We start from the raw sequence: 12,802 nt of genomic DNA on the forward strand, positions 1-12,802 counted from the left end.
AACACATGTTCTGTTTTTTTTTGTTTTTTTATCAGTGCTGATTTCAAGGAAGAATTTCCCGAGGTGTCACAAAAAATGTTTTACAACTTTAAACATTCAGATCACTGTAGAATATAATCTGTAAAAAAATAATATGTACAGAAGTTGCAAAGATGTTAAGTCAAACTAAGTTCATGTACCTGATCCAAATTTCACAACAGCAGCAATTTAAACAACGAAAACTGTAATTAATACGTTTACACGTTTACATCACGGTGAAATCGAAACACACTATACGTATTTTTTTATTCTCTTGAGACAACAAAGTAGATATGTTCAGAAAGCAAACTTTTTAAAGTGATATGGCTTTTGGAATTTCCTGCCAGGAAAACTCAGTCTCTATCAGATAAATGTCTGTTTGCTGGAGACAGGTGGGCTTTTTAACTTGTCTTTTGAAATGTGCAATTACCTACTTTTTCCCGAAATCCTCACAGTGTGTGGATGTGGATATTTCATTTTTTTTTATACCTTGATGTAGCACGCACAAACGTTTAGAGCTTAAAAAGAATTCAAAATTTTCATCTCACGGCGTCAACCATTAGCTGAGGAATGATGAAATCGTTTTACATTGAGCAATGTGCCTCTAAGACTGCAAAAAAATAAAAACCCACCTTTCAAATACGGTCTTTATAGATCATACTTACTAAAATAAAAGTTAAGCTAGAGACACAATGTATTTCATTTTCATCAACTGGGTGAAATCAAATTGATTCTACCGCCTTTTGTGGTATACATTTTGATTTACTGAATATGATTCCTTGCCCTATAACAGTCTTGAAGGACCGCCTCTATAAAATGAATGTTTCCAAGGCCATTTAACAAATGTACTGAATGGACCAGAACATATTGGTATTTTACACGGTCTCAAATAACAGCGTTATTATAATCCCCAAAGGGAAATTCAATTTACACATGGCTATAGATTTTCACCGTACACCACACACAGATGCAGAGCACACACATGCAGCCATGCAAGACGAGATATGTACCCCCCTCGAGCTGAGACAATGCAACATCATTTCACTCACACTTAGGGCTTGATTTACGCACATCCTAATAGTGGGTGGCAACTTGCTGGTTAACTCACTAACAAATTGCACTCGCTGCAAGCGGAAGAATGGCGGTAGCTGCTATACGTAAAAGAAGGTTCTTCACTTGAGGTGCAGGAGCTCCCAAAATCATCACTATGGAAAATTTGGGGAGAGCACCTCACGTGCATAGTGAAATTTAAAAGCTAGCGGAAAAGGCAAACAAGCCGATTACTGAGTTACAGATTGCGCTAATCATTAAACATCCACCATGACTCCTTCTTGTGACCGACTCTTAGTCAGCACTTATTCAAAAGCTTCAAAATGAAGTTGCTGAAGAGAAGATATGTATGTCATGATGATTTTTGTTTGGGCAGAAATATCAACCATCACAACCCACACAGTGTTTTTTCTAGATAATACAAAGTAGCTAGAAAAGTGAATAGGGGTCATCCAAGAGTAAATTTGCATTCAATGTTATCATATTTCTTGACTTGAGGTATATTTTTGCTGTTGGAACAGATGTACTTACTTGATATAGTAGGGCACGTTGTTCGGAGAGACACTCTGCTCGAAGGGGCTGTCAACAGATCCTGCGGAGACAGGACTGGATTTTCAACTGTTTCAAAGAAACCACTTGTGTGTAATCTATAAAGTATTTCATCATAAGCAAGAGAGGCAGACTCATAAAAAGCAAAACAAGCGTAAACTGTGTCAGCTATGTTAAAACGACCTGATGTCAGCGGGACTGTGCCTCGCAGGTAACATTCTTGGAGTCAAAACTCATCACGCGTGCACAAGCACATACAAACATCTTGTTAAACGTTGTGAATTTACTACCCTGCTTCGGTGCGCGACACTTTTGCAGTTCATGCAAAGAGTGCGACAGAAGTTCAATAATAATCAATAACAGGAGTAGCCAGCAGCTACCGTGGACTTCTAACTTCAGCACAAGAGGAGTGGACAGTTACAATTGGCGCACGATCGATCAACAGTACCAGTTGAAGAGTATCATTTGACAGATGGCTCAGAGCACATTCACATTACCAAGGGTCAATATAAAACTCAAATCATACCTGACAGAAGAAGGGATTCAAGAGGGCAGGGTCAGATTGAAATTTACTGACCTGACTGAAAAGTACATTAATAGACCACCATGAGAAAGATTGTTTCACTCACCATGAAGGAGGCCAAAGTCTTGCTGTGCATCCATCAGCTGCTTTAGATAGTCACTGGCTGAGACCTCGGGGAGAAAAAGATAATAATAACAATAATGATGTGTTAAAATTCGCCCATCACATTAAATAAAGTCACAAAACTATTAGAATGAAATTGCTCGGGTTTAGTTTTTTTTTTGACAATTGAACAGTTGAGCCTGAACACACATTTGACAACAGTTCTAAAAGAAGTCATTATTTTACGAGAATAACAGATAGAGAAAATTGATGGCGGTGTCTCGGTTTGTTTTCAGCTTCCTGTAGGATGTGTGACATATCTCCTACGGTGAGCTGGCATTCATTAAAATCATAATTATTCAGCCACTCAGTGACTGTGGCACCCAAATGCTTTCACGTTCCTCATGAAATTAAACCTTTCAAATAGGAAGCGAGATGACGCAGAGCCAGCTGATGCGTGAGGGCGTGGTTCTCTGCAGGAAGCACCTGCAAGATGTCTGCACAAGCCGTATTAATCCCAATAATGTTCCCTTACATGGGGCCCCCACAGGGATGTAGAAGAAGATTTTGGAAGCATTTTAAAAAAAAAAAAAAAAAAAAAAAAAAAGTGAATCATCAGAAGTGTCTCAGCGTTTCCTTAATAGAACAAGTATGTAATCCAGCCGGAATGAAGCGTTCAACTAATTAACCATCTTTTGTTCTCGAGCAGTCTGCAGGCCGTACTCGGGAGCGAGGATGAGGACATGAGGCTCAGATGTAGATTTTTATTTTGTGTCTTCATGCTCACCCTACTCAAGCCATTTGTGCTCCAGTTGTTTTTTCCCCCTTGTATCTATAGCAACCGAATAGAATTGTACAAATGAATAGGAGCGCGAGGAATTTGCTGCAATTACTCAATAAGTGAATGCTTGTGTCGACCAGCCAGCTTCACAGTGTTCTGAGCAAAGACCATGAGGTTTTGTTCGAAGAGTCCAGGAACCATGGGATCATGGTAGTAAGAGTTGGAAAAAATAGAAATATTTTATATATTTTTATATTTAGTATATTTTATTTCATGTAGACATATTCTGTACCAATATGAGCATTTCAGGAACTTGTACAATGATCAATCAATCTACTATGCATATGGGAGGCAGGTGAAAGGCGCCTATGAGAAGCAGGAAGAATTGATTTGACTGACGAATGTGAATTTGGTTTCTCCAAAGGGATTGCGACTCCATTTTTTATCGCACCGTATAATATTGTAAGTTATTTTATTGATCAACAAGAGGGAATCGCATTCCTTAGCTACAAGCTTCTTTTTGATTCATGCTTGCTCAAGGCCCTGGCGAGGAAACATCGTCATTCTAATTTTGGAAACTGTGATAGGTGCTGTTTTATATATTTGCATCAATGAAGCACACGTCACTATCAGCTTGTAGCATTCATTAATGTGGACTGCATGAAGGTCACGATGACGGTGCATTGTAGCACACTATTGCATTTTACGATGAAATCAATAAAACATCTGGTTTAACGGGTAACGGCATATGACAATTTTGACCTACAATTTTTCTCTGTTCTGCAAACGGAGACTTTTTTTTGCCAATCATCAGCTCAGCTTATTTGGATGGAAACCCATTATGTTGACGGCGGTTGTTGTAAAGTCGCATCAAACCCTTTTCACTCCAAATGCCGCCAAAAATAGTGACTGCATTCCTCAACTGTTGGTTGATACATTAGTAATACACAGCTAGGAAAAAATTGCAATTATTAGTTTCTCCTGATGCCAGTCAAAGGGCACTCTCCAATTGTTGATAATCTGTCCAATCTGATTTAAGGTATATAAAGATAAAAATATGTGTACTTGTGTCGGTAACATGGCGAGGTCGAGCGCCTATGACACATGACGAATGTGGTTTGATTTCAATTCGCTACAGTCACCTACAATGAATCTTTTCTGGCTGCAAACACGATGCTGTATCTCGACGACTGTCAACACTCAACTCCCACTTTACTATAAAACTAAAATTTGTTAGAAACATAATTTCTGCATTCTCCTAAATACAAGCGTGCAGATCTCAACCTCTTACATCACTCACACGCATTTTATTTACTGTCTGCCACTTAGTATCTGCAAGCATTACAAAACTAACACTACAATAGAAACGCAAGTTCTGCTCTTTATTTTTTTCTAGAACCAAAAATGAAATGCAGCGTCCTCCTACACCAGGGGTGTCAAACTCTGGCCAGCGGGCCAAATTTGGCCCACAGTGTAATTATATTTGGGCCGTGAAGACAAATTGTGTGATACTAAAATTGCCAATTGTCTTCACAACATAGAGGCATTGCTAGCATTTTTTATTACCATTCATTTTTTTAACAAATTTGAACAGTTCTTACTAGTCTCCGATTTCAAAACTAGTTACTTATCAGTTTGAGAGTCCTTTCTCTGTACCTGCAACAATTTCCAGCGTGTGTTGAGTTCTTCAATGCGTTTCAAGTTGCTGGCAGACAGCTGGATTTCAGGCAAAGTGAAAGTGGAGGCCAACTGGTTCATGTGCGTTACGTCTTCCTGAATGGGTGCAATCTCTTCCTGAAATTCCTTTGTCACACACATGCCAACACAAGAAAGTTAGACGCAGTTTCATGGTTACGACTGTCTGTGTGGACAAAAGACAAACCACACCTTGACTCTTTGGATGTGCTTGGGCAGCGAGTCGATGAGAATGTCACCAACAGGCTCCCAGGCGTCCTTCACCATCTCTGCCTGCCTCAGCTGCCCATCCACGAGGTCCTCCACCTCCAGGAGCTCCATCAACCGCTGCAGAGCAAGCTCAAGCCTCCTCTGCCAATCAGCAGAGTTGCTATTAAGCTGCTCCCATTTGGTCATTACGTCATTTGCTTCCTTGCGCAGGATTCGCCCGACGTTTTGGGCACGCTCCAGGGAACCAAATTCTGAGATACAAACGGGGAGTCAAATCATATTTAAGTCCTGTTACAAATGTCATTTGTGACATTGATATTTTCTGTCGTAAAAAAGCGGAGACTTGATTTCATCAAAAATCAATGACAACTGCTGACTTTGAGCAGGTCAAATAAAAAAGACGCAAGTTCAGTACCTACATGTACACACAATAAAATGTCACACACTCAAAAGATACTGTGTGAACTTTCGCGGTGCAATTGGAGGGTGCTTTGTGCCTTCAGTTATAAACAGCTGGATTCCGACCTCCCTCGTTCCATTCTGCTCAGTGGCTCATAAAACTTCAGCAGTAACTGGGTTGTTGCCATGGTGCCACGAAGTTTGTTTGTTAACCTCCACATGTGACCATTGCTATGTGAATGCCAAGGTCCAACTCTTTAGCGATGAGGAGGCCGCTTTTACACAACTCTTCAAAAGAACCAACAAGGAATAACTATAATGGAAAATTCTTTCAAAAACAGAGAGGTGCTGACCTACCACAACATACAAATAAATTGAGGACTAAAACACTGTTATTGCATGTAAATATGATACGTATATACTAATAGTATGAAGAACTGCACATTGCAGCTTCGGAGAACTGATGACAGGGCTGTGTCACAAACCGCAGAACATTATTTATGAACATAGTATTCCGTACATGGTGTACAGCTAGCTCCTCCATTGTTGTGTGTGAGTGATGGACCCATTTTGAAATGATTGTATAATATTTTTTTTTATTCATCTATGCCAACCATGTAGTAGTAACAGGCAAAACAATTAAATGTTCTTCCACTGGATGACTGAAGGTCAATAATTAACCTGTATATCCACTTTTTGGAGTTGTGTGCCGTGAAATTCTTCCCAATCTGAAATACGTGCCTTGGCTCAATGTAGGTTGGGAAACACCGTTATGGAGTACTGATGCATGGATGCAACAAAACTGATGATTGATAGAAGGCCAATATAGTATGTGCCATGGGTCGGTTAAAATAGGCTCCAGTTTGCTTGTGAGTCTACAAAAGTGAGGACAAGCAGTTGTATATATAAAAAAAAAAAAGGGACAGAGAAATGTTTTTGAAGTTCCTCTTTTAAAGTCACCTCACAACACATTCCTTTTCAACAGCATGACTTGCACAATCATGCCCTCAATGATTAACACTTTTTTTTTCTAAACATCATTCTTGTTTTTTCTAAACATCAAAGTAAGTCACGTAGCCTGAAAGGTGCCTGTGTGTTGAAATTAATTTTTGGGTATGTTACCTCGCTGCTCGGGTGACGGCTGCTCTTGGGGCAATTGGGAAAGGAAGACTCCAACATCATCAAGCGCCTTGGTCACAACAGGCTCTTTGGCTCGTACATCCCGCCTGAAGCCCTGCAACAAGACATCCGCACGCTTCATTTGGACATGCAATGCAAATCTACATTGCGATGCGTTTTGGGGGCAAAACAGAAAATGGGATTTTAATTGAACCTGCAGTGCTTCATTTTCCATTTGCTCATGCCTTTGATTTGCATAATGTCACAGCAACTTGAGGTCTGATTCTGTTGATAAAAATACAACGAGATGGTTTGGGGGGTTGGACAATTATTTGAAAAGTAAACTTACAATTTATTATTTAGGGACCATACGGAATTTTTTCTCTTTTACAAAAAAGGTCTGCTGCTTGTTTTTTGGTCATGTGACCTTTCATGTTTAAGCTATGGGTGAAAATGGGTACATTTTTGAAGAGGTTCACAAAAGACAGCAATGTTGTTCCTTCATCACAGCATACAGGGTTGCAGAAACAACTGCTTGTCCTCTAAGATCTTATCTACCTCCCTTTTAACCAACCAACCAAACAACCAAACAAACAAACAAACAAAGAAAACATTCTGTCTGTTTTTCTTTAAAATCGACATTCTTGTTGCCAACCTCTTCATGGCATGCTTTGAAAAAGACATGAATGGAAGACAGGATAGCTTTTCCTTCCACTTGATGTTAGAATTATGATTCACAAAAAGCTTTAATGAGTCTATGCTACAGTAGCCCATGAGTGATTAAACAAAACAGCAACAACACGGCAAAAAAAGGTGGGCGCCCGACTAACATTAAACTTTGACGTCAAGTCGACGGCCACAAAATATCATCATGTGGGGTGCAAATGGCCCCCAGGCCACAGGTTTAAGACCACTGCCAAGCAAACACTGCATTAAATCCATTGTCGGTTCAAATGTTCTTCTATAGACACCCTCAAAACTACCCCCACCACTAACCAAGTCAAATTTTGCCAAGCACATGTGTACTGTATGACAGGTGCGGGTCAACCTACCCGGTGAGTGTCCAACTGGTTCTGGACAGCAGGGACGTCCCCACCTACAGGCATCTCCCGCTCCAGCTGCTGAGCTTTCAGCCTCAACCAGTTCAGCAGCTCCTGCAGCGACATATGCAGCCTCTTCCAAGGTGCCATTTCTGAGTCCAGGTGAGCCCTTTAGAACCCAAACGGATACTCAGTCATCCCTACACATGCATTCATTAACCAAGTGAACATATTCAAAGCATCTTTTTAAGTTTGCCTTTCCTTCACCTCATGCTGAGAGTCTTGCTGCGCAGATCAGTCCAGCGTTGGTTCATGTTGTTCAAACGTCTGTGGAGGAGTACGGCATCCTCGGAGTCCTCCAGTGAGCTCAGAACCCTCTGGCCCTTCTCGTCAAGGGAATGGTATAGCTCCGTGTGGCCATCAATCTCAGCCTCTAGGTCCTGGCAACACAGAGATAGTCATCATGGAAACATAGCAAGAGGCTTTCTCGTGCATTTGACCCATCAAATATGCAGAGGGATTGTGGCACATTTGAAATCTAATATGATGTCATGCACTTGAGTCTCAAGTTTCAAGTGCATGTTGAAATCCCAGAGAAAGAAATTACGTAATTAGGGCTTCAGTACATTAGCGAGCGTGCTCCCTAGAGACAGTGAGCCAACGACATCAAAACAATCCAAAGGGATCATGCAATGCTTAGACATTCCTGTCACCGGGTTGTATGAATTTTCAAAGTTGGAATCTTCCTATGGTAATCTATAGGAAGAAGCAAAACATAAGAAATTTTCATCTAGATGGGAGAAATATATTGAGGCATATTTTCGGACTCGCAACTAAAACAACCAAATTTCATGCAAATGCTATCAGACATGACAAGCTCATTGCCTGAAAGGGTTACGCAAGAATGCTGAGGGATAGGCTTGACAAGTGTGAAGGAAGATGGTTTTTTTTTTATTTGCATGGTGAACAGCATGTTTGTTTTTGGGGGAAGAGGTCCTCATTTCATTTAACATTTTGAATGTGACTTTGTTGGTACGTATGATTGGATGCACGGGTGCATTCATGTTATTTTTTCCAATGGGTAGAATCAGGGTTGTTTAACTAGAGGTGCAATGATTACTCAATTAATTGACTCAAACTAATTGTTTAGCAAATTATTCAACTATTATTTTCAGAAACTGATTAATCTCTTATGTGCCCTATTTGATTAAAAAAAAATTAAATCCTCAGAATTTCAGCATCTCGTCAGTATAAAAAAACCCTCAGATTTGTGTAGTTCTCATCAAAAGCAGTCTGATGACCTTATTTGTTCCTTTAAAATAAGACATTTGCAAACATTTACTTTAACTTTAGAATATTTAATTAATTTACATCTGTGCACTTCTGCATTGTCAATTGAAAAACAAGTCATGCAAAAACATGTTTTTCAATCAACTCGTCAATTTCGTTATAAGACAATCGATTAATAAAATAATCTTTAGTTGCAACCCTAATCTCATCATTAATGTTTTTGTTCTTCAATAAAAGCATTGATTATTCAATAAAAGGCTTGATGATAAAAGGGAAAGGCCAGCATACTCCCACGTGACCATTAAAATATTCAGCAGTTATTATTTATTAGCTTTATTAGCAAAGAAATGGTAAACTTGCATAAAGCTTGACGACATCCATTTTGATTGTCGTTAAAATAGAAAAATATATATATATTTCTAGACTAAAGAAAAACAGCAGTTGATGGAAAGCTGACAAAGTATGAAGACTAGTCGATGAGCTCGGAGAAACAGAGAAGAGAGTTTTATTTTTTTGCCGACCTGAACTTGGTAGACCTTTCTTCGTAGCATGCTGAAAAAACGTCAGGAGTCCCGCATGTAAACAAGGAAAGAGCTGCACCATCTATAGTGTCTTGTCGTTCAGGAAGATTAGCTCCCAGTGGGTGAAACAATGCCATCTGTTTAGGCGTGTACGTATGTGTGTGTGTTTCTCTATGTGTGTGTGAGAGCGAGAGTGTGAGAGAGAGAGAGGAATGGAGAGAGACGTGGACAAGAAGCAAAGAAATGAAGGAAGACATAAAAAAGAGACAGAACTTGAAAGGATGCAACCAACTAGGAGCACACTCATTTTCCAATTAAACGTTATCTGCCCGCAGTACTGAAGCATGTGTGTGTGTGTGTGTGTGTGTGTGTGTGTGTGTGTGTGTGTGTGTGTGTGTGTGTGTGAATCCCCCTGGAAATGAGACTGTGGTGCAATCCGCCATTCTAATTGGGCACAGAAGGCTATCTCAGCAGTGCATACAGGGCTGCTGTTGTGCCCAAGGATCTGCCAGTGTGATGTGAAGGATGTGTGAAAAGGCAGAAATTTGAACCAGCATGTACTGGAAAATCATTTCCCAAAATACTTTTATGTGTGCGCATATCAATTATGCGTAATATTCCGCCGGAATGTGCGTGTGGGAGGGTCAAAGGTCAAAATCTGTCCTCTGATAGAACAGAGCTTTCACTTTTCAACGCCCACAAAGCTGTGGGGTCTCCCCACCCCCCCATTTGTCTGACAGGGGCCAATCAGATTTCGACATGTTGCCATTTCAGAATTCCTGTCGTGCCAGCCAGGGCGGCAAGTCGAGACTTGGGGCCTGAATCAAATCATGAAATGTTTTTGCAAGCCCAAATGACCACTTCACAAGTTGGCATGTTTCAAAAGGCTTGCACTGTGAGTCTGCTTTCTCCTACACGCAAGTTAGGATCATAGACAGTCGAAAAAAAAAAAAAAAATACAACAGTGTGTGAATTTGCGAATGGTGACCAACCTTCCATTGTGCCAGAAGATTACGGGCTGCCTCAGGATGCTCTGCCAGTTTCTCTTCATTGGTGGCATCTATTAGAACATTGCATGTTGTCTCAGCCTCTGTCAGCCAGTTTAGGAATTTATCTAGATCCAGGTGGAAATGTTGCAAAAGCTTCAGAGCTGTTTCCAGAGCTGCCTCTCTCTCAGAAACGCTGGAAAGGTACAAACATACACACCAAAGATTTAACAAGGCTGGATTTGTCTTTTGGATCCAGATGTAAAAAAAATATATATTACAAAAGTTCTAACCTGGTTAACTTCATTTTGCACCGAAACCAAATGAAGGTCAAATTTCAAAAACTCGAATTTCAAACATGTTATTTGAGGAATTGGATTGACTATCAAAAGCAGGAAAATTATTAGCACACAAAAACTTGAACCATGGATTAGGACAATGTAGACACTAGACTGAGTTGGTTTAATCTCCGGCATTTGCCACTTTAATTTTTATCAATTTACTAATGTATCGTTTGCACAATTGATTTTTTTTTTTCCTTGGGGTGGTGTGTCTCCGAGATTTCCTGCTCGGACGCTGTTCAATTGTAATTTCTCCATGACATCAATCAAAAAACAAAGTGTCAAAGTGTCTCATTTGCTTTAAATTCAAATTTATTGACTCTTTCATTTTGAGAGTTAAGAGTAATTATTTCCCATTTAGAGGCAGCAGTGTCCTTGGCATTTGACAATATTGCCTAATGGGCGCAACTGCGCATGGTGACAGTGTTGGGAAAACGTGCACGCACGCACCGCATGTTGATGTGTGTCCAGATGGCCATCATGTTGTCATTAATTTGGGTCACTTTGTGCGTGTCGTCGTTGGAGTATTGTGTCAACAGTTTGTCGGCCAACGCATTGGTTTCATCCACTTGACCCTGCCACTGTCGCAGGTCGTTTGCGAAGCCCTGAGGGGAGGAAAGTTGAAACCAACAACAATAATATAAAACAAATAACAACAATAATGAATTACTAATCAAGTAGCAATTAGCTGGCACAAGCAGGAGTGACCAAGCTTTGTATCGAGCACACCTTAATTTCAGCATTCTGTCTTGCAAGAGCATCCACTGTGTAGGTAACCTCCTGCCAGGACTCCAGCCTCTCGCTGGCCCGCTTGATGAGAGCCTCCGCCCTCTCTTTGGAATTTAACCACTCAGTGGAGTCCTGCAGCATGTTGTGAAGCTGCTTGTTCCTGGCTGAGAGTTTGGCCAGAGAGTCCTCCCAGTGTGTCTGAAGCCGGTCAACTACCAGACAAAATGTCACGTTAGCAAATTCCACAGGATACTTTTTTTGTCACGAACGGTATCTTTAAATAAATCGAATAAGAAAATTCATCCAACACGTTTCTGCCCATCAACTTGTGTTGTTTTAGTAAGACGTCCATGACATGCTGGATTGTTTACTGCACTTCTACTTAAGTACAGAATGATTTTTTTTTTTTTGCCACCTCTAACGAATTTGGAATGTTTCTTACTGCGCTCAGTGATAGCGTTCCGTGTGTCCTGGTTGCTGCTTTTGTTCTTTAGGTTCTGGGCTGCAGTGACTTGTCTCTCCAGCAGAGGGCGACGCTGATCTAGCTCCTGCAGGGAGGCCTGGACCCAAAGTAACAACCTTTTAGGTATTTCTGCATGTCAATTGGTTACCGTCCATGACCGAGGATAAGTGGTTTGGAAAATTGATGGCTTGATGAATACAGAAGACCCCTGGTGCCAGGCTTGAGAAAAATAATATCGAACCAGTGCACCACCGTACCGCCAAGTTTAGTAATCTGAACCCCTCAATGAATATTGTGATAGTGAAGGGTATTTTCAGGTTCTACTAAACGGTAGGGTACAGATGACTAAACTGAGGGGATGGTTTACCAAACTGAGGGTACAGATGCTTAGATAAAAGGAAGTGCGAGTTGGTGACCTTGAGCTGGCCAATATTTTCATTGATGTCATCCAGGTCAGCCACCACTACGCGCTTGTTCTGCACCATGTTGTCCAGCATGGTCAGCCAGTCGGTGAGCTCCGCCCAAGACTTATTAAACTGCGCCAGGGCAGCAAAATCAGCCTGGGAACTCCCTGTGAGCATGTCACCTGGAGCACACACAGAGTTTCATATCAAATTACATAGAAATGAGTTCCAAAAAGCGCAATGTTGCCTTTTATATGTCTTTTGTCGGCTTACTGGATTTCTTGGCCACAAGGAGGTTTTTCCTTTCCTGATGCTGCCTCAACAACTCCAAGATGATAGTCCAGTCGTCTCTCATCTTCATGAACTTGGCCTGTTGCAACCAACACATAAAATTCAGCATGTTCAAGGTGTGCTTTGCATGCATCTTGCATTTGATTGTCACACCTTATCTGACTGATGCGGAGTAATTTCTTTGTACAACTGATTTATTCGCTGAAGAACGGACTCAACTTCGGGCTGCTTGACTTGGACTTCCTCGATGAGCTGCCAGAATATACGAACAATGTGCATTATGTACACAGG

At 40.8% G+C, this 12,802-nt stretch overlaps 1 protein-coding gene across 4 annotated transcripts in view; it reads right to left on the minus strand.

The window, feature by feature from the left end:
- The window catches only part of dmd (dystrophin), a 95,893-nt gene that overhangs the window by 18,846 nt on the left and 64,245 nt on the right, over positions 1-12,802 (minus strand). For all 4 annotated transcript variants that reach the window (XM_088361822.1, XM_088361812.1, XM_088361802.1 and 1 more), the window contains 14 exons: positions 12,665-12,763; positions 12,494-12,590; positions 12,233-12,402; positions 11,796-11,913; positions 11,354-11,565; positions 11,075-11,229; positions 10,290-10,479; positions 7,754-7,926; positions 7,499-7,655; positions 6,450-6,561; positions 4,911-5,179; positions 4,680-4,826; positions 2,247-2,310; positions 1,600-1,660 (listed from right to left, as the gene is read on the minus strand). In XM_088361822.1, coding sequence (XP_088217948.1) covers positions 1,600-1,660; positions 2,247-2,310; positions 4,680-4,826; positions 4,911-5,179; positions 6,450-6,561; positions 7,499-7,655; positions 7,754-7,926; positions 10,290-10,479; positions 11,075-11,229; positions 11,354-11,565; positions 11,796-11,913; positions 12,233-12,402; positions 12,494-12,590; positions 12,665-12,763 — 2,024 coding nt within the window. The remainder of the gene's footprint in view (positions 1-1,599; positions 1,661-2,246; positions 2,311-4,679; positions 4,827-4,910; positions 5,180-6,449; positions 6,562-7,498; positions 7,656-7,753; positions 7,927-10,289; positions 10,480-11,074; positions 11,230-11,353; positions 11,566-11,795; positions 11,914-12,232; positions 12,403-12,493; positions 12,591-12,664; positions 12,764-12,802) is intronic.

Source organism: Syngnathus floridae, chromosome 2 (assembly GCF_059516105.1).
Source record: "Syngnathus floridae isolate MCC-2025c chromosome 2, RoL_Sflo_1.0, whole genome shotgun sequence".
In the NCBI taxonomy this organism is placed as follows: Eukaryota; Metazoa; Chordata; class Actinopteri; order Syngnathiformes; family Syngnathidae; genus Syngnathus; species Syngnathus floridae.